This window comes from Odocoileus virginianus, chromosome 3 (genome assembly GCF_023699985.2).
Source record: "Odocoileus virginianus isolate 20LAN1187 ecotype Illinois chromosome 3, Ovbor_1.2, whole genome shotgun sequence".
Classification (NCBI taxonomy): Eukaryota; Metazoa; Chordata; class Mammalia; order Artiodactyla; family Cervidae; genus Odocoileus; species Odocoileus virginianus.
In genome coordinates this window covers 28,963,740-28,986,295 of record NC_069676.1, presented here as the reverse complement: position 1 = coordinate 28,986,295, position 22,556 = coordinate 28,963,740, and the positions used below count along the sequence as shown (strand labels likewise).

The 22,556-nt window shown below is 36.1% G+C and overlaps 1 protein-coding gene across 2 annotated transcripts in view; it reads left to right on the top strand.

The window, feature by feature from the left end:
• SRFBP1 (serum response factor binding protein 1) overlaps positions 1–15,928 on the top strand; it is a 62,419-nt gene extending 46,491 nt beyond the window's left edge. For both annotated transcript variants that reach the window (XM_020898968.2, XM_020898967.2), the window contains 4 exons: positions 1,566–1,647; positions 2,916–3,627; positions 5,135–5,172; positions 9,242–15,928. In XM_020898968.2, coding sequence (XP_020754627.2) covers positions 1,566–1,647; positions 2,916–3,627; positions 5,135–5,172; positions 9,242–9,426 — 1,017 coding nt within the window. In that variant the 3' untranslated portion in view covers positions 9,427–15,928. The remainder of the gene's footprint in view (positions 1–1,565; positions 1,648–2,915; positions 3,628–5,134; positions 5,173–9,241) is intronic.
• The last annotated feature ends 6,628 nt before the right edge of the window (positions 15,929–22,556 follow it).

Sequence of the window (22,556 nt, the reverse complement as noted above, 5' to 3'; positions counted from 1 at the left end):
AAATTCTCCAAACAGAATAGATTTCAAGCAGTTACCTTGCTTTTCCTTAGGTACTCATCTGTGTTTATTACTGGGAGGAAAAAAAAAGCCTTTTTGGGCTATTAACAATGAGGGTAAATGTAAAGATGTTTAAAGCTGATAGCTCTGCTTTCACACACTGGTGAAATTTTTACATACTTCAGGGAGTGTTTATTGAATACCAACTATTATCAGTTATTGTTTTAGGCACTAGGTCTACAGGAATGTGGAAGACAAAAGTCCCTGCCTCTTGTGATGTGAAGTAAATGGTGAAGAAAAGTGTTGTTTTAATTCAGATAACATTTGAGCAGAGACTTGAATACAATGAGATGATCAGCCAAGTAGAGAAGAACTTGAAAAGGGATAGCTTAAGCATCAGAAGGCAGTAAAGCTTTCATAAGTAAAGAACCCATAAGGAAGTAGCATGATCTGGTTACATTTAAACTTCACTGTCACTGCTATATGGAAAATAGTCTGTGGGAAAACAAGAGCCAGTGGAGAATGACCAGTTATGGGCTTATTACTTTGGTCCAGGTGAGAGGTGTTGGTGATTTGGTCAAAGAAAGTAAGTAAAAATGGTGATTAGTGACTGGTTCTGGATAGATTTTGCAGATGAAATCACAGGATTTGCTGAAGGATTTATTGTGAGCTCTGAAGAAAGGAGAAATGTAATGGAAGAATCATCAGTTTTAGCCCTTAATCACCAGAAAAATTAAACTTATATCTAATAAGATGGAAAAAGGTTTAAAGTTTAAGGAGAAAATCACAGCATTTTCTTTTAACATGTCAACTAGGTAGTTGGATATATGAGTCTGGAGATCAAATTAGAGCTTGAGGTAGAAATTTGGAAGTTTCAACCACAGATGATGTTAATTTAAAGTAGTCTGAACTCTGAATTTTCTCAGTGAATAAATACTATGTGTGTGTGTCTGTATGTTTGTGTATGTGTATACACACACACACACACACACACATCATTATATGTATATAATCCCATTCACTCATCAGCAAACATCTACAAACTGTTGGCTATAAGCCAGGCACTGGTGAAAGGTTCTGAGAATGAAATAGTGGTATTAGTCATTCAACATAAAAATATGTAGTATTTGATCATTTTAGGTCTCTAGTAAATGGAACTTTAGGCATTATAGTAGTCATGGATTATATCACCCAGCTTAGTACTAATATGTTACTTGATTCTTTCGTGTTATTTTAGTCTTCTATACTAGATTTTTAAACTCTTTGACTGCAGGATCTATATTACATTTTTTAAAATATACATGTGATGCCTACCACAATTCTGGAACAATATTAATTACTCAAAGAATATTTGTTATTGATTAAATAATTTTAACTGTCAAGAACAGTAGTATTTTTTTCAGCTTGTTATCTTTAGAATGCTTTATATAGGTGAGTTATCTAGTAAGAATATTAACAAATTTCTGTTCCCTAATTCTTAACTTTTAAAAATTATAATGAGTTGCATTTTATTCACTCCTTAGTAGTGTTAGTTTTTATTCCCACGTGTTTATTATTTCAATTTGCAGCCTGATTCGACTGTGGCTGAAAGAGCAGTTGCTAGACTAGCAGTGCACCCTCTTCTGAAGAAAAAAATAGATGTGCTGAAAGGTATGAATTAAATGACTTAAGCCATTTTCAGTAAATAAATGGCCATTCATTTATTTACTTGCATGATTTTTTTTTTACTTTTGAGGATCTTTTATATTATAAATGTCCTTTCAAATGCTTACAAATGTAGGAAACTACCTGAAAATTTTTTATATTTAAAAAATTCTGCATTTTTCTAAATTCCTTAATTTTGTAAATTCTTAACATAGATAATACTCATTATAATATTAAATACAACTGACTTTCTAAATATTTTGCTGTGCTTAGTTGCTCAGTTGTGTCCAGCTCTCCAACCCCATGGACTGTAGCCTGCCAGGTTCCTCTGTCCATGGGGATTCTCAAGGCAAGCATCCTGAAGTGGGTTGCCATGCCCTCCTCCAGAGGATCTTCTCAACCCAGAGATCGAACCCATGTCTCCCGTCTTGCAGGCAGATTTTTTTTTACCATCTGAGCCACCAAGGAAGCCCTTTCTAAATATTGATATAATTCATATTATTACTTCCTTTGCCATTAGTCACATAATTTTTATTTATGTTTGTGTATTATAAAATAAGATGGTTACGATAACCCTATATGCAAAACAGAAAAAGAAACACAGATGTACAAAACAGACTTTGGGACTCTGTGGGAGAAGGCAAGGGTGGGATGTTTCGAGAGAACAGCGTCAAAACATGTATATTATCAAGGGTGAAACAGATCACCAGCCCAGGTTGGATGCGTGAGACAAGTGCTCGGGGCTGGTGCACTGGGAAGACCCAGAGGGATCGGGTGGAAAGGGAGGTGGGAGGGGGGATCGGGATGGGGAATACATGTAAATCCATGGCTGATTCTTGTCAGTGTATGACAAAAAGTACAATGAAAGAACTAAATGCTTCTGTCACAGATTAGAAGATAATTATTTTTATGCCTGAAAGCACAATTTATAATACCCTGCATTGTATTAATACATTATTGTTATAGAAATTAAAGTTGCCATTTTATTCATTTATATTTAGTGAAGTTTTTACTGTTCTTAACATCATACATGAAGGAATAAATTTAACTTTAGAGATTTAAAATGGATATCTCTGAGCATTTCATACATGTTCTGGTTTTCTAAAAGTTAATAGAGTTCTTTGTGAATTTGCACTTATTATATATGTGTAATTTAAATTCGAATCATTTTGTTAAGAATTTCCAAATAATTTAAGAAATACGGTACTAAAGCAGTGATGTTTTTTATTATTTGTTTCAGTGCTGAAACAAGTCATGTCCTGTTTCTCTTGCAGCTGCTGTCAAATCCTTTAAAGATGCAAGACAAAATGTTGTTGAAGATAAGTCATCAAACAGTGCTTCAAAAGAAAATCATTCCAAGGACACTTTGTGTTCAAATGATGATGCCAATAAGTTACAGCATGAAGGAACTATTATCCGTGAACAAGAAGAGAAGGAAGCCAAAATATTGGCAAAGAAACCGATAAATAATTCAAAAGAAAAAATAGCCAAGATGGATCATGGACCCAAAGCAATGGACGTCCCAAAATCTCTATCAAAGCCTTCCGAAAAAGATTCTGCAACTCCCTCAGCATTGCAGAAGATACCTGCTGACCCCAAAATGAAAGCATTAAGTGAAACCAAAAAAGTGAAAGAGTGCAGTAGCTCACTTGATGTTGAGAGTGATGGAGAAGAATTACATGAAGAAGAGAAGGAATATTTTGATGATAGCACAGAAGAAAGGTTTTACAAACAATCTTCCATGTCTGAGGATAGTGATAGTGGTGATGACTTCTTCATTGGGAAAGTCAAACGGGCACGGAAAAAGGAAAGTAGTTGTCGTTTATCAGATAAGGAACAAAACCCCCCAAAAAAATTGTTGCTTGAAGAAGATATACCTGAAACCCATCAAAATTTACAAAATGATAAAAACAAGCCACATACAGAGGGAAGGAGGTTTGAATCAGTGTTTTTCCATTCTTTATCTGGATCTAAGAACCTTGAAAGGTAAGAGTATTTTTTCATTCTGAAATAATTATTAATTCTTAATTTTTGAAAGGTGTGAAATATCTACACATCCTGACATTGAGATGGCTCTCTCTCATGCATAATTCTAGTTTGTACAGAATTTGTGTTTAGACTTGGCCCTCTCCAGCTTTATATTGGAGTAATATATACAAATACATGTATGATAATGCCAAATTCTTCCAGCCTCACCAGAAAATGAGATAATATAGATAAGTAATTTATCTGATTTAAAGTCTAGCTAATTTAAGTTTATTCCTTCACTTATCAAAGTTTTGAAACTTTTGAGTTAGCTTTTGGTGAAAACTTTTGAAAATGTCTCATGTGTCTCAGTTTCTAAACAGAACTTTCTGAAAAGACTGTGGTGAATTTTTGTTTTGTTTTGTTTTTTCTCTTGTTGACCTAGAGCATTATTGTAAAACAATTGTTTTGTACCTTTTCCTGTTTCAGTAGATAAGGCTGCTTGCTTGCCCTGACACCGAGTATCTCCAGACTGCTTTCTGTTTGGTGGTGCTTATACTTAGTGGTCATCCTTATCCCTTCTGTAATCACTGCTTTTTTGCAGCTGTTTTGTTGTAAATCAGTAGGTTTAATTTCATTTGTAATTCTAATGTTAGGCGGTATCTTTACATTTTAGAATAAAAATCATGGTTAGCTATTTTCTTCAGTAAGCTTTTTCTATAATTTAGAGGTTAGGCATAATTTTTAATAGAACAGAAAAAAAGTGATGTTGAAATTTTCCCAGAAAGTAAGAGTATGGATAAGACACATAAACCATCTTTGAAGCCTTGAAAATTATTAAGTTAATCCTTTTAACTCCCAACTCTGCCTTCAAAAGATTTATTTTTTTTCCTCACTTGAAAATTATACACCACTATCCCTTTCTTCTCCCCAAAATTGTTAACTTAATTTTTGTTACATGTGATTCATTGCTCCAGTAAGAAGATTTTTGAAATTCTTTGTCTAGATAGTTCTCAAGCGTCCAAGGTAACCAAGATGATATTCTATAGCCAGAAGTCACGATAAGGATGTTGAGAGAAAGATTCCTACATGTTTCTGTGGTGATCCTGTGCTCAGTCGCTCAGCCATGTCTGACTCTGCGACCCCATGGCCTGTAGCCCACCAGTGTCCCCTGTCCATGGGATTCTCCAGGCAAGAATGCTAAAAGGGGCTGCTGATCCCTACTCCAGAGGATCTTCCCCACCCAAGGATCAAACCCATGTCTCTTGTGTCTCCTGCATTGGCAGGTGGATTCTTTACCACCCTTATTAGTGCCACCTAGGAAGCCCATAGTGATATTGGGATCTAACAAACCTTTGATGTAGCTAAAACATGGGGTTTTCATAATTTTTTTATTGTTTCTAGTGGGGGAGGTAAAAGAGCATGATAGTTTTTAAAGTGAGTTTTATCAGCATTCTTATTATGTTGTCTTCTTAAAGTCAGAGGATTTGTTTCAATATTAAATATCCTAATGGTGTTTTTCTTTTAGGAATCACAGAGAACAGGTTCCAAGAAGCAAAACCCTGGGTATGTACTAAGAACTACCTGACTTCCACATACAGTTGAGCAGTGCTTTTACAAAGAAGAAAGAAGAAAAACTGGTTGCTTACTTGTTATTTAGTCATGAAGTCGTGTCTGAGACTTTTGTGTCTGAGTCTTTTGTGACCCCATGGACTGTAGCCTGCCAGGCTCCTCTGTTCATGGGATTTCCCAGGCAAGAATACTGGAATGGGTTGCCGTTTCCTTCTCCAGGGGATCTTCCCGAGCCAGGGATTGAACCTGTGTCTCCTGATTCTTAACCACTGAGCCACCAGGGAAGCCTGGTTGCTTAGTAGTCTGAATAAATTCTGTACCCACAGAAATGAAAATACAGCATCTTATAATTTTTTTTTTTTTTGCCATTTTCCACTGTATAATTTATTCACATTGTTAAAAAAAAAAAAAAACAGCATCTTATAATTATCAGTATAGTTTTTTATTTTTTTATTTTATGTGTTTTTTTTTATTCTCTATGTTCTGCCAGTAGGAAAGATACAGACAAAACATATCAGTTATGTTGAGTCTGTTTGATTTCAGTTCAGTTCAGTCACTCAGTCGAGTCCGACTCTTTGTGGCCCCATGGACTGCAGCACCCCAGGCCTCCCTGACCATCAGCAACTCCCGGAGTTTACTCAAACTCATGTCCATTGAGTTGGTGATACCATCCAACCATCTCATACTCTGTCATCCCCTTCTCCTCACGCCTTCAGTCTTTCCCAGCAGCAGGGTCTTTTCTAATGAGTCAGTTCTTTGCTTCAGGTGGTCAAGTATTGGAGTTTCAGCTTCAGCAACAGTCCTTCCAATGAATATTCAAGACTGATTTCCTTTAGGATGGACTAGATCTACTTGCAGTCCAAGGGACTCTCAAGAGTCTTTGCCAACACCACAGTTCAAAAGTGTCAGTTCTTTGGCGGTCAGCTTTCTTTATAATCCAACAACCATGCATGATGACTGGAAGAACCATCGCTTTGAATAGATGAACCTTTGTTGGCAAAGTAATGTCTCTGCTTTTTAATATGTTGTCTAGGTTGGTCATAGCTTTTCTTCCAAGGAGCAAGCGTCTTTTATTTTCATGGCTGCAGTCACCATGTTCAGTGATTTTGGAACCCAAAAAATAAACTCTCTCAGTTTTCATTGTTTCCCCATCTATTTGCCATAAAGTGATGGGACCAGATGCCATATCTTAGAATGTTGAATTTAAGCCAACTTTTTCACTCTCCTCTTTTCACTTTCATTAAGAGGCTCTTTAGTTCTTCGCTTTCTGCCATAAGAATGGTGTTATCTGCATATCTGAGGTTATTGATATTTTTCCAGGCAATCTTGATTCCAGCTTGTGCTTCATCCAGCCTAGCATTTCACATGATGTACTCTGCATATGTGTTAAATAAGCAGGGTGATAGTATACAGCCTTGATGTACACCTTTCCCGCTTTGGAACCATTCTGTTGTTCCATGTCTACTTCTAACTGTTGCTTCTTGATCTGCATACACATTTCTCAGAAGGCCGGCAAGGTGATCTGGTATTCACATCTCTTGAAGAATTTTCCACAGTTTGTTGTGATCCACACAGTCAGGCTTTAGTGTAGTCAATAAAGCAGATGTTCTTTCTGGAATTCATTGGTTTTTTGATGATCCGATGGATGTTGGCAGTTTGATCTCTGGTTCCTCTGCCTTTTCTAAAACCAGCTTGCACATCTGGATGTTCATGGTTCACGTATTGCTGACGCCTGGCCTGGAGAATTTTGAGCATTACTTTACTTTTGAGTGCAATTGTGCAGTAGTTTGAACATTCTTTGGCATTGCCTTTCTTTGGCATCAGAATGAAAACTGAGCTTTTCCAGCCCTGTGGCCACTGCTGAGTTTTCCAAATTTGCTGGCATATTGAGTGCAGCAGTTTCACAGCATCATCTTTTAGGATTTGAAATAGCTCAGTTGGAGTTCCATCATCTCCACTAGCTTTGTTCGTAGTGATGCTTTCTAAGACCCACTTGACTTCACAGGATGTCTGGCTCTCGGTGAATGATCACACCATTGTGATTATCTGGGTCATGAAGATCTTTTTCGTACAGTTCTTCTGTGTATTCTTGCCACCTCTTCTTTGATATCTTGTGCTCCTGTTAGGTCCATACTGTTTCTGTCCTTTATTGATCCCATCTTTGCATGAAATGTTCCCTTGGTATCTAATTTTCTTGAAGAGATCTCTAGCCTTTTCCATTCTATTGTTTTCCTCTATTTCTTTGCATGGATCACTGAGGAAGCTTTTCTTATCTCTCCGTGCTGTTCTTTGGAACTCTGCAGTCAAATGGGTATATCTTTCCTTTTCTCCTTTGCCTTCTGCTTCTCTTCTTTGCATTTATGAGAGAGCCATACCTTTACTCTTATCTCTGCCCCAGGGCTAAATCTCTGTAGGTCTTTACTGCTTAAAATCTTTCTCAATCATATCTCTCACAGTTTGGAGTCCAAAGGCTTTTCTAAACCTTAAATTGCCAAATATCTGTACCCTCTTTTCCCTTTTGTATCTGCCCGTGAACTGGCCAGTTCTTTCCTGAACTGTTCTCTTTTTCTTTCTAGTACTTTGCCAAAGAGCCATCAGTACACTAATCTTTTTATTCTTTCCAGACACTTATCTTGTGCTGCAGTTCCATAAGCATGTAGCCTGCTTCCCAAGTTTTAACTAGCAACAGTTTTACCTTTTCCTAACACATACATAGGATACTCACTTGCAGCCTTAGATATCGTTGCCTTACTATCTACTAAGGAACTGTAAAACCCATGCCACATTTTTATGTTATTTTAATGACTGTATTAAAGTACTAAGTTTGGCAAATACATGGCTTTATATTCACAAATACAGAATAGCTGCAAATTTAAAAATTCCCACATCTTCCTAGTGAGAAGACCCAAGTAGAATGTGTTTTTGTTTTTATTTAGCTTATAAATTTATGATATTTAATTTATCCATTTATTTCCCATGCAAGTATGCTTTATATAGTTATTAAAATACATATCAGTTTAGAAATACTATCTTATTCAAATTTTAGGTTACATGAAATGGTTTCATTTAACATTTTAATTCTCCACTCTTTATCACTAGAGGCACTCTTGGAGTATTAGACTTTTGGAGCACATGTGATTTGTACAAGATATGGGATGTTTTGAGTCTGTGTGCAGTGATCTTTTGGAAATGTTATCCCAATTGTACACTTGTTTCAACAACATTATAACATTTTCTTATTAAAATCTTTAAAAGGCTTCTTGGCAATGATCACTAACTAGCAGTGGAGAAATTATGCACCCCTAGGACTGATTAATAAATTGGTATTAAATTTTTTGCCTTGTCTTTCTGATCCTATAAATGTGCATTGATTCAGTCCTTCCAGGCCCGTATGTCTCCCAGTACTTTTTTCAAAATAATGTAATAGAAGTTTCTCATAATGAAAGAGGTAAGAGCTAGATTACAAATTGCCACCCTCATATTTGGTGGATAACTTTATGGTTCGAAAAGAACAGTGTCTTAAATTTGAGTAGATATAGCAGTTACTTTGCAGTCACATTTTTTGTTCAGTAACAGAAGGGAGTGGAATCAATTAATAGCCCTTTAAATAGCTCACCCATCAACACTGTTGAATTCAATATTTTAGTTAAAACATGTGAATTTTCTGGCTGCATTGCTCCACACAGAGATATCATATGCCAGTGAATCATACTCCTTTAAAAATACAAGATAACTCCCCTTTTAAAATTTTGTTTCCTTATGTGTTGTCTGGACTGTGTTTCCTTTCTTAATGTAAAAAGATAGAACAGCTTATACTAGGAGGCCTGCAACAGACATCTATTGACAATGGTTAGAAAGCATGTGTCCCAAAATTCACTGGCCATGTGTATTTCAACTTCAAACTTCCCAGTAGGGCTTAGATATTTTTTTTGTGTGTGAGGTATTCTACTTAAGTAAAACTAAATTTCTTCCTTAAATACTGATTTGAGAAGATAAAATGTTTTTGTCTTCTATGCTATTTATGTATAGACTTAGTTTTCATTAATTTTGTTTTCTCCTGCAGATTTTCAGCACATTGAACCTCAGATCAAGAATCAGTTTAATAAGAAAGCACAAAGAGGATTTGAAAATACAAAACAGAAATCACAGCTGCCTCTTCATCCTTCATGGGAAGCAAGCCGGCGGCGAAAAGAAGAGCAATCCAAAATTGCTGTGTTTCAGGGGAAAAAAATTACCTTTGATGATTGATCAGTACTATATTTTTCTTAACTTCTCTGTCTAAATTTGATTTTCTTCTTATTTTTTAAACTAGCTCATTATTTAAATATATATTTAAGTAAGTCTCTGAATGGGTTATAGAAATGAGTTGGTTTTGTCTTTTTTTAAGTGTGTTCGTGTTATGTTTAAGCTTCTGTAGATCAAGTACATAATTAATTTTAAATATGTCTAGAAGACTGCTGTCCCTCTATAAAAGAATTTTGAGATGATAGCTATCTCAGATTTTTCTCATTTGGTTTTATCATGAAGTGTATTTCACTAGGTTAGCTCTGTGTTTCTTTACTTTGAAAATAAATGTTGAGTGATATTTGGAATAACAATGGAAAAATATGAGGAAAGTGTAGCTATTTAAAACAGACTCTTTACTGAGTTACTCTTGTTAGCAAAACTAAGATGATAACTTTTTTATGGGTATACAGATAATAAGTTATATAAGTAAATATTAGTTTTTACTATAGCTTTAATTATTTATAATTTTTTAGTTTTTGACTGTTTAAAATAGTTTCCCAGGAAAATTTTGGATTTCTGAATTATGTTTCAGTTATTTGGGCAGCATTCATGTTCAAATGTTGCAACCAACCAAAAATTGGTTTTACTGCATATAAAATTTCTGTCAAATCACAAATGTATAACATAACATTAGACATGTGTTCTTTATAGAAACAGTTTTTGAGGAATCATAGGTTTGGAATTTACAAGAGCAAATTCTGAAGGAGATACGATTACAGAAGCATTTTCACTGATAGCTAAGCAGAGGTTATAACTCACTGAAGAAGGGACTGCTTTATATTTCATAGTACTGTTATTTAAAAGGAAAACAGAATTTTTAAAATCTCTTCAAATGTTTGACTTCTTGCTACTGGGAGAAATTAAAGTTCTTGGTTAACTAAGTAACCAAAAAAGTTAAAAAATAATGTTTCTATTCCTACCCAGATTTAGCCAAACCATGAGGTTGAGAGCACTATTCATCGACCCAACACTTCTAACCCCAAATTCAAGGAGTTAGGGTTTGACTACAAAGTTAGAGGAAAGAGGCCACACAAGACTACTCACTTCTGACACCAACTGCAGATTTGGAGATTGCAGGGGAGGGCTCCCCAAATACTGTCAGATTCAAAAATTTGCTTGCAAAACTCACTAAAACCTATTATATTCCTAGTTACAGTTCATTATACAGTTTAGCGACTGAACAACAACAGATAGTTCATTACAAGGAAAGAGTACAGACTATAACCAGCCAGAGGAAGAAATGCATAGGGCAAAGTCTGTGAGGGTTCTAAAAGCAAAGTTTCTCTTGTCCTCAAGTTGCATTGCCATCCTTGCATCAATGTGTACAGTGTTGCCAATCTGAAAAGCTCACTCCAATTTTAATGTCCAAATTTTTATTGTATCTTTCATATATAGACATGCTCAGTTGATTGCCCATGTGATTGTTTCAGATGGACTGATAATGTATGACCCAAAGACACATCCTCAATGACATGGTAGGTCTTTTTTAGTGCAGCCAACCCCTGCTCTAAACAAGGACACTCCTACGAGGTGTGACGTGGAGTGCCTCTGTGAAGCTGAAGGTGAAGGCGGTTTCTCTCTGGGCAAGGCCAGGTTCTTTACTGCACAGCATCTGTCACCCGAACTCCCCCAGTATTAGCAATTTTTCTGTATCTGCTTTATCTTTGGCTCTCATACTCCCTTCTCTCCTCCTTTTTTCCTTCCTTTTCCCCTTTCTCCTTCCTTTTTTATAATCTTTATCCCTTCATCTCTCTTTTCCTCACTTTATCCCTGTCTCCCTTTCCATCTACTCTCTTCCTCTCATCCTTTTATCATTTCTTCTATTTCTCTACCCTGTTTGTAGCCTCTCTCTAAAAACAAGTCATTCTCTGTTCTTTTGTATTACCACAATTCAGTTATCAAATATTAAGATTTTGCCAATTGTCCCAGTGTCTTTTTACAGCAACAGAAAAATCAGCATCAAGCCTTACATCCAGTGGTCACCTTACATTCAGTTATCTCTCTTTGGTTGGCAACAGTACCTCAGTCTCTTAGGATTTCATGACATCGACCTTTTTCAAAAGTGCAGATCAGTTATTTTGCAGTGTCCTTTTCTTAGGGCTTGTCTAACACTCACATTTTCATATTCAAGTTACGCACTTTTGGCAGGAATGTTGCAGAAGGAATGTTGCATTTGTCCTGTTGCATCATATCTGAGGTTAGGTGATGATGTTGATATGGCTGAGCCTTTACTGGTGGTGTTAACTTTGCTTACTTGTTTTAAGTGGTATTTATATGGTTTTTCCACTGCAGGATTACCATTTTCTCTTTGTAATGAATAATTATCTTGTGGGGAGATACTTTGAGACACTGTGAAACTGTCTTGAAACTTTCATGCACTAGTTTTAACATTCATTCATAATTCTTACCTGAAATAATTATTGCTATAGTAGTTTAAATTATGATTTTTTTTTTATTTCAGTTTTTCTACACTTATTAGATGGCCTTTTAGAATAAGGGAGAATCTTACATTTTCTCCTATTAATTGAGCTTTTAAATGTATTTCAGTATTATCTCATGGGTACTTCTCTTTTCTCCTTTTCTATTACTTTTAATTAATTGGCTATTTTTAATTCATTTTATTGATTATTGGATTATAAGATTTATTATAGTATACATCTCAAGTAGTATTTATACCATTTTACATATGGTCCAAACACCTTACTGTAGTAAATGTTACATTTCTCCCCAAGCTTTTGTACTATTGTTTATATTCATTTTGCTTCTACATTTAACCCTGTAGTGCATTATTGATTTTACTATAATTTCTGTTTGTCTCTGTATCATGTTTATGTTTTTCTCTACTTCCTAGAACCTTAGTAGCTGTTTTAATGATCTTGTCTCCAGTGATTCTCTTGGGGCAGTTTGTACCAACAAAGTATATTTGGCAGTATCTAGAGATATTTTGAATGTCACATCTGGGGAAGATGTTGCATCTAGTGGATATAGGCCAAGGATGCTGCTTACTTTGGTTAATGGAAGCCCGTTCAAGTTGTTTCCTGTATTTTTTTGGCATGTAAGTCCTTTCTGTAGTAATGAGGAAGGTGGTTTCTTAGTTTCCACAATATATTTATTTTCTCAGCCCCAGAGTACACAGAAGTTCAGTTCAAAATTGCTGGTTGATACCTCTGCAAAACACAAGTTTATTAGCCAAACTAATTTATGTTTGAAGTTCTTTTTTTCTTTAGCCTGAGGGCGTAGGGTTTCAAAACTAAGTTTGCAAGTTATCTGGGATATTGTTAGCAAAAATGGCTGACTAAGGACATCCAAAAATTACCTTTCTTCTTTAAAAGCAGTGGAGTAAGCTGTCCATAGTGTCAGAATTGATGTTTTCAGAACTGCAGAATTAACCAAAAGCTTACTAAGGGTTGTTATTTATTAAAAATGGCTGAAAATTGATACAGAGAGTATCTTTGTAACATTTTAACCTGCTCTATTCTCATCCCCCACTCCCTAAGTCCATGGTGTCTTGAAAATCAGCAGCCCACAAACATGATGAAAACTTGCAGCCTGACAGATACTAGAGGCACCAGAAAAAGGTTGGAACTTTTTCAAAGACACATTCCCTGAGAATTATCTTTATTTGACCAGTAAGGTAGTTCACTGGAAGACCCCATGGCAATTCTGTCTTTATCTAACTTGGCTAAGAGCTTACCCAATGTGAAAAGCCTTTTTCCTGAGATCACTTTTTGAAATCAGTTAGAGGCAGTTGTTTAACATCACAACTTCCAAAGGCAGTGAATAACAGTTGGGGAAGATAAGAAGTTAATCAAACAGCTTAAAAGGAAATCTGGAAAATTCACTATCCTTAGGAACTTTGATGAGTTTTGACATATTTCCTGGAATTAAGAAAGTCATGTGAATGACAGAATTATGTGCACGTTCAGGAAAGTGCTGAGAAGGCCCTAAACCCTCACTTCTGGTTGACTTTGGGAGCTCTACATAAGTGGGAAGTGATGGCTAGTGTGGAAATGTCAACTTCCTGGCCAAGTGTTGAAGGTGTATCCCAACAAAAGGCTCTCAACAAAGTTAGTGAAGTATCAATTCCAGGCATTAAGGGAATCTGTCCAGTTATTAGCATACCACTACGCAAATGATTTTTTGGGCTCCAAAATCACTGCAGATGGTGATTGCAGCCATGAAGTTAAAAGACACTTACTCCTTGGAAGGAAAGTTATGACCAACCTAGATAGCATATTAAAAAACAGAGACATTACTTTGCCAACAAATGTTTGTCTAGTCAAGGCTATGGTTTTTCCAGTGGTCATGTATGGAGGTGAGAGTTGGACTGTGAAGAAAGCTGAGTGGTGAAAAATTGATGCTTTTGAACTGTGGTGTTGGAGAAGACTCTTGAGAGTCCCTTGGACTGCAAGGAGATCCAACCAGTCCATCCTAAAGATCAGTCCTGGGTGTTCATTGGAGGGGCTGATACTGAAGCTGAAACTCCAATACTTTGGCCACCTCATGTGAAGATTTGATTCATTGGAAAAGACCCTGATGCTGGGAGGGATTGGGGGCAGGAAGAGAAGGGGACAACAGAGGATGAGATGGTTAGATAGCATCACTGACTCGATGGACATGAGTCTGAGTAAACTCCAGCAGTTGGTGATGGACAGGAAGGCCTGGCATGCTGCGATTCATAGGGTTGCAGAGTCGGACATGACTTAGCAACTGAACTGAAGCTAATGAAGCAGAGACTTTAGTGACCATATACAACAAAGAATACAGATTTCACAAAAATAGTTAAGAAAAGTCACTAGGCAAACAGCAACAAAAAATAGCAACAACAAACCCTAAGGAGAAGAGAATACCTGATTTCTAGAGTTGCAACATATTATTTAAAATGTCTAGTTTTCAACAGAATGTTGTCACATATACACAGCATATGGCTCATATACAAGGAGAAAAAGCAGTCTATAGAAACTGTCCGAAATAGACCCAAACTTTGAATTTATTTGACAAAAACTTTAGGCTATTTTAAATGTGTTCAAAGAACAAAAGGAAACAATATCTAAAGGTCTAAGAGAAAGTTTGAGAACTATTCTTACCAAATAGAGAATATCAGTAATGAGATAGAAATTACAAAGAAGAAAGAAAAAAGTTTAGGAATTGAAAAATGCATTGCTGAAACAAAATTTTCAGCAGAAGGGTTTGACAATACATTTGAGCAGTTAGGAAGGATTGAGTGAAGCTGACAGTTGATCAATGGAGATTATCCAGTTACAGGAACAGAGGGAAAATAATAATGAACATTAATAGACTCTTGAAGACCCATGGGGATACCATCGAGTGTGTTAATATAGGCATAATGGGAGTCTAATATAACCCCACATTTTCAATCATAGTTGTGTACCCTCAAGAGAATTGAAAACATATTTAAAGGAAAAAATGAATGCACATGTTCATGGGAGCATTATTCATAATAGAGAAAAAGAGGAAAGAACCCAAATATCCATCAGCTGATGACTGGATAAATGGTATATACATGCAGTGGCATATTATTGAGCCATTAAAAAAGAATGAAGTATTGATAGATATTGTGACATGGATGAATTTTGAAAACATCATGATAGAAAACATACACAAAATAGAGTTCTGTGTATGTGAAATGTCTAGAATAGGTAAATCCATTGAGATCAAAAGTAGATTAGTGGCTGCGAAGGGCTGAGGGGGAGAGGAATAGGGAGTGCCTGTTAATGGATGTGACATTTCTTCAAGGACTGGATGTGTTCTGGAATTGGATATTGTAGTGTTGGTTGCATAACTTTGTGAATATACAAAAATCCACTGAATTGTGTGCTTTATAAGGATGCATATTACTGTATGTGAATTATGTCTCATTTTTTTAAATAATAAAATTTTACCTGGGTTAGTGTTTTTTTCCCCCCACTCTTCTTCCTTCCATATAGTACTTCATTTGAAATGCATTTTAGTTCAAATATTTCTGATTGTATTTTATTTTAAGGATTATTTTCTCTATCCTTGGTAATTGTATTTATTTTTTTCTTTATGTGAAACGTTAATATTGTTCTGTGTGTTAGAGCTGCATAAAACAGTATACTCAGAGAAGTGGCAGCTCTGCTGTTTGAATTATTTCCTTTTCACCTGAACCCCTCCCTCCCTGTGTAGATTAATCAGTCTCATTTGTCCTTAGTGTATTCTTCCTGTGTTTTTATTTGCAGATTAACAAATATGTATGTTTTTTTATTTCCCCTTTCTTACATAAAAGTTGACATTTTCTAGATACTTTTATAATCCTTGCTTTCACCATTTAAAAATGTTGGGTTGGTCCAAAAGTTCTTTGTTTTTTTCCATAAGATGGCTCTAGTTAATGCTTAGTTGTCTTTAACATCATTCAAAACAGTTTTGTTAGATTATATTGTGACAGCTGTCATATCAACATGCATTAAAAAGCTTATCAAAATTGGTGAATTTTTGTGTAGCTATTTTAAAATTGAAGATGGGGGGAAATAGCAACATTTTCGACATATTATGCTTTATTATTTCAAGAAAGGTTAAAACAACTAATATGTGAAAAAGATTCATGCAGTGTATGAAGAACATTCTGTGACTGATCAAATATGTCAAAAATGGTTTACAAAGTTTTGTGCTGGAGATTTTTTGCTGAACTATCCTCCATGGTCTTCAGTTAGACCAGTTGAAGTGTTAGCGATCAAATTGAGACATTGAGAATAATCAATATTTTACCACACAGAAGATAGCCAGCATACCCAAAATATCCAACTCAAGTGTTGAAAATAATTTGCACCAACTTGACCAAGTTTATCTCTTTGACGTTTGGGTTCCACATAAATTAAGTGAAAAAACCTTGACTATATTTCTGCATGCAGTTCTCTACTGCAAAGTAATGAAGATGTTCTGTTTTTGAAACAAATTGTGATAAACGATGACAAGTGAGTACTGTATAATATTGTAGAACAGAAGAGATCCTGGGGCAAGCAAAATGAACCACCAACCACACCAAAGGCCAAACTTTATCCAAAGAGGGTCATGTGTTTGTGGTGTGACTCTCCAATCGGAAGGGAGTTCTCTTATGAGCACCTTCTAGAAAACCAAATAATTGTTTCCAACAAGTATTGCTCCCAGTTAGACCAACTGAAAGCACTCAATGAATAGTGTCTGGAATTAGTCAACAGAAAATGCATAATCTATCAGGTTACCATAAGACTGCATACTTCTTTGATGACCAGGTAAAAACTGTTAAAGCCTGGCTGGGAAGTTCTGATTCATCTACCATTTTCACCCAACATTGCACCTTCACGTGTCCAGTTATTTCAGTCTCTACAAAATTATCTTAATGCAAAAAGCTTCAGTTTCCTAGAAGACTGAAAAAGCACCTGGAACAGTTCTTTGCTCAAAAAGAGAAAGTTTTGGGATGATGGAATGACAAAGTTGCCTGAAAAATGCCAGAAAGTAGTGGAACAAAATAGTGAATATGTTGTTCAATAAAGTTCTTGGTGAAAATAAAAAATGTGTCTTAGTTAAAAACCAAAGGCCAACCCAACATAGTCTGGAAATCACTACAGATCTGTCCGTAGAGGTCTTCCTTCTTTAAAATAAAACTAATGAATATAACAAAATAGAAATAGAGAACAAGCTAGTAGTTACCACAGGGGAGAGAGGTGGGGGAGGGGCAAGATAGTTGAAGGGGATTAAGAGGTTCAAACTGCTAGGTACAAAAAAGTATCAAGGACGTAGTACACAGCACCAGGAGTACGGCCAGTTGTGTGAGAGGGACTGTATCCACTGTTGCTTTCTCTGAAGACAGAGAAAGAAGCACGACCTGAGGAAAGCTGGTGGCTCCTAGCAGCCTTCCGTTTACATCCAGGAAGAAAATGGGAATCTCACGCCTACCACTTCAAAAAACTGAATTCTGCTAACAACATGAATGAGCCATGGAAAGGATCCTACCCGAGAGCCTCTAAAGAGGAACACAGCCCTGCTGGCACTCTGATTTTAGCCCACTGAGACCCATGTCAGAGTTTAGAACTATTAGTTTATTTTTGTTTAAGCCATTACAGAATAGAAGCGGCATCACACATCATTGAGTAGATCTATTTATTCACTCATTTATGTATGAGACTTGGAAATAGCAACCCGCTCCAGTATTCTTGCATGGAGAATCCCATGGACAGAGGAGTCTGGCAGGCTCCAGTTCATGGGGTCACAGGAGTCGGACATGACTTAGCGGCTAAACCACCACCACCACCATGTATGAGCCTTTGGTTATTTTTCATATTTTACGAACACTTTCAAATAAAATATGAACCAACTGTATTTTCATATTGTTGGAGGTGTGTCTTTGAAGTAAGTTCCTAGAAGTAATCTTGTTATGTTATAAGGTAAATGTATATGTAGTTTTATTAAAAATAGCCTCATACATTGTCAGATTTGGGATCATATTTAGAAAATCTTACTCTATACTTTCTTTCTACTTTGATATCACTTTTGCTGTCTATGTATTCTTTGTTTCCATTTGTCTGAAACACCTTTGACTATCCTTTGATTTTTAGTCTTTCTGAAGCATTCTGTTTCAGATGTGTCTATTGAAAAGAGCATTTTGTTGGGCCTTTATGAGCCAGCTTGAAAATCTTTCGGTATAATCAAATTAAACCCTTTCACAGTTGTTAATGAGATGAATATGATTGCTTTCAACTCTTTCAGATTGTCTTATGCTATTTTTGTCATTCGTGTCCAACTCTTTGCAACCCCATGAACTGCAGCACTCTAGATGTCCCTGTCCTTCACTGTGTCCCTGGAGTTTGCTCACTTTCAAGTCCATTGCATCATTGATGCAGTCCAACCTTCTCATCCTCTCATGAAATTATTATATTCATTTTGTTCCTCTCCATATGTATGCTGTGTTCTCTTTTTAAAAAAGAGATTCCTAAATTTGATGTTTAGAAAAGCCAGTATTTCCATTTTGGTAGTTATCTTTGTGCTTCTACCTTTATTTAATGCCTTTAGTCCTGTTTTTTTTTTTTTTAATTCACAATCTGTATTATCCATTTTCAGTGACATCCCTTAAGTTTCACTTTCTGCCTAAACCACAGCTAATGGGTTTATTCTACTTTCCTCCTTCCATCTGCATTCTCTTCCAGTTTTTAGTTTTGTTATTTTTTACTTGATTAGGAGATACTAAACATAACATAGAGCGTTATTATATAACATATTATTGTACCCTTATCCCCACCTTTGTTTTAGCCTTAGATTTGCAATTAAGTATGTTAAAGCTAAATTGCTGAAGTTTTCTCAGTCATCTGTTGGATAAAGTTCATTTTCTAGCAGATTCCTCAAAAAGGACTCATGGAAAAAACTATTTGAGCTCTTGATGCTTCAATGTTTTTCTGTAGTTTTCATATTATAAATTTTTTTTTCTGTGGTTTTCATAGTTAAACATGACTGGATCTTGGGTTTGTGGCTTTCTCAGTGATCCTGCCCCTTTTGCTTCTGACAGTTAAACATTCATTGTATCTGTGGTGGAGTTTCTTGTTCCTTTCCAATTTAGGAAATCTAGGTGATGCCTTGACCCTTCCCAGGGATACGGAGTTGTTTCTTGTTTTTCATATTTTCCTTTTACAAACTTCCCCAAGCCACAGCAAGTCTTTGTACCTGTGTTCTGGTTAACAATGTTTGATGACCTTATTGTGGCTTAAGGCTTTTTTTCTCAGTAAAGAAAAAGAATCGTCATAGGTATTTGTGTCCTTGATTCAGCAGTAAGGTCTCCTCTTTCAAGCCTGCACCATCAAGAACAGTTTTTGCTCTGTCTCCGATCTTTCTCCTGAGTGCCCAGTGTAGGCCCATGGAATTCCCATACCCTTTAGAGTTCTTGACATCTCTAAATAATTATACTACATTTCCCTCTAGTACTTTTATGGATTTTGGTTTACCTTTCAACCTTAATATTTCTGGAATTTACCCTGATGGGCAAACTGCTAAATAATCAAACCAGTTAGTTACAGTGAACTTCTGTTTCTCAGCCTCTCCTGAAGTTAGGCTCGGGACATGTGACAAGAATTAATTTGTGGAATATGAGTGAAAATTATATAAACTACTTCTAAGTCTGCCCCATGAAGTTCCACCCTTTTTTGACCCTCAGTCAGGTGTCAAGTCCTGGGGAGACAGTAGAGAACCCTGTTTTTAAGATGAAGAAATAACCATTAATGTGGGAACCTCAATAACTGTGGAAATCATACTTACCACCTTTCCCTCCAGTTAAGCCAAATGGACTTAAGTTAGCCTCTATCAAACATCCTTGTGTAAAACCACTGAGAAGGTTTTTTATAGTACAAGTATTACTCTGATACAGAAACTGTTGCTAGAAAAAATGTTCCTATGACAAAAATCCAAAATACACTTAGCATTGGTCCACTATACAGTCAAGATGGAAACTAATATCCAAAGCTATAAAACTGGAGATTTGTGCATGCAATGACAAAACATTTTTTTAAATGGTCGTTTGCAATTGCTTGAAAGGTGGATGACGTGTTTATTGACCTCCTAATACTAAGGAGAGAGGCTGGAGAATGAAATGCTGGTATTGAGTGTTTATTGTTACTCTGGACTTACCAGGGTGGTAGGGGAAAAAAGAAAAATGGGATGTAGCAAAAATCTGTTAGTTTGAAAACAGGAAAAAAAAAAAAAAAAAAAAGATGAAAAAGCCATGACTTCTAGTCCCAAATAATAAGAGATAGTGGACAAATGTCCACTGAGACTTCTGGGTCCACACAGACCTAAGTAAAGATGTGGCATTTCCTCCTAAGCATGATAGCTTTAAGCCATGTTGGCAAATGGAAAAAATAAGGCAGGCTTGAGAATTATATTTAGGAAAGAATTTTGAAGGATACTATTAGCATATGTAAGTGAATAGATACCTCTACCTCAAAAATAGTAGTTGGTTTTTTTGTAATGCCGAAGACATTGAAAGTCTGGATTTCGGTAGCCTTTGAATTTTCTGTCATTATGAGTGTTTGGAGGGTCCCAAACTTGCTTAGAGAAGAGATGAGTTGCACAAACTAAAGGCTCCCAGGAAAGGCAAAATGCCCATCTATTTCAAATATAATAATGGACCAAACAATCTCCAGAAAGGTAGATTCAGAGCTATGAAGAACACCGTATATGTAGTTCCTCCTAGACAGAAAAGCTGCTATCAGGAAAGTGGCCCACTACCAGAAAAGAGGGATCTCAAAATGTCTGCCAGAAGGATATCCTACCGAGTGCCCTCTGTGTGTCTCCCACATTCCCTTTACCAGATGGCAGTTTACAAACCTCCTGTCCATGCTTTACCGTGGTAAACTGGGTCTGGTGGCAATAGATTTCTGTAACTTTGTTATTAGTGCAACTGTCACTAGAACCTCAAGTGGCCATATCCAGAACTGGTGGAAAGAACCACACATCATTCAGAGATCTTAGCCTTTGAGCTGATTGTGATAACTGAATGGAATTTTGAGTTTTCTCTCTTGGGGAAGGAGGGAGTGTGCTCTATTAGGTAGGGCACCTTTTAACCAGAAGGACATACTATGTTAGAAACTGGCAAAGAAGTGTTCACTTAATATATTTCTTCTTTTAGTTCGGTACCTGGCTAAATTGCACTTCCCAGCCTCCTTGAAGTTGGCAAAGGCTGGCCAGAAGAATGTGGGTACATGATTTTCACCTGCCCCGCAGAACTGTCCAGCCAATCTCCACATTTCTGTCTTTGTTTTCCAGCTAGATGTTAAACATCTTGGGCAACCTTACAAGATAGATTTACAAGATGGTGAAGTTTCTATTAATATCAGCCAGGGTCCCTGCTTGGTTGCATGGAACAGATCCCCATAACCCTATCCAGCCACCGAGTGAACTTCACAGGAGCAAGAGATAAGTATTTGGTTATGTCACTGAGATTTAGAGTGTTAGCTGTTAACTCCAGCTAAGAATTATTCTAAAACATATGTGTGATTGGTATCTTACTATTCTAGTTTTTCCAAAATGCATATTGTTCTAATGCCTTTTTTGAATAGTTGGGTTGTCTGTCCTTCTCTACTGATTTGAAATGTCACTGTATATTAATAATCACTCCATTGTTCCTAGACTCACTCTCTTTGCTGCTTATCTGTTTCTCTGACCAAATACTGTATTTTAAATTATTGTAGCCTTGTAATTTATTTAGACACTGAGTAGCTGTTTTTAGTTGTTTTTTTTTTTTCCTCAGAATTTTCTTAGCAAGTCTTATGTCTTTTCTCTAGCAACAGATTTTAAAATCAGCTTGTAAGTTTTATTTTAAAAAATTGCCTTGGGATATTAATTTTGATTCCTTTTAGAAATTTTTCGTAACCTGGAATGTATTTGTATTTCAAGTGTGTTCTCATTGTTGTTCTGTAGTTATATGAAATGATGGGTCTCTTTCCATGGATGGGCCTAAAATGTGGAACTGCAGAAGAAATGATATGAACAGGAGCAAGCTCAGTAGTCTTAAATGTGACATCATTGTGCAGAAATTAAGTAGCTTTAAGTCGGAAACTGGGATGTTGTTTGTACTTGAACATGTGTTTTCCCTCAAGGGAAAACTGGTTGTGAAAGAAAGTCATTCTCCATGCTGTTTTCAGAATATAATTAAAAGGATGTTTTTCAATAAAGACGGCCAAAACTTAGAGGATCAGTGAATGGCAGAGTGTTATTTGTGTTTATTTTTAAAATAAACATGATATGAATATTCTTTGTTTAGCTTAGCGCTATTATGGACAGAAGTTCACAGTCTTTACATACACCAACAATAACCAATTTAGCTCAAGTCTGAAATAAGTGTGAACTAGTTCTGATTTTTTTTTAAATCGTAGGTACCACCTGTGATAAAAGAGAAATTTATAAGCCCTATCAACTTTTTAAGGTCTGTAAGTGCTATGTCTACAATCTGAAAGTTCTTGTCCTTCCTGTTTCTAATCATCATCTTTATCAGTTTGAATTCCTACCCTGCTTTCCTCTTTTGTTTCTTTAATCTGTTCTTTTCTAAACAAAGCACTTAAAAATCTAAGAATAGAAGTTTAATTTCTCAG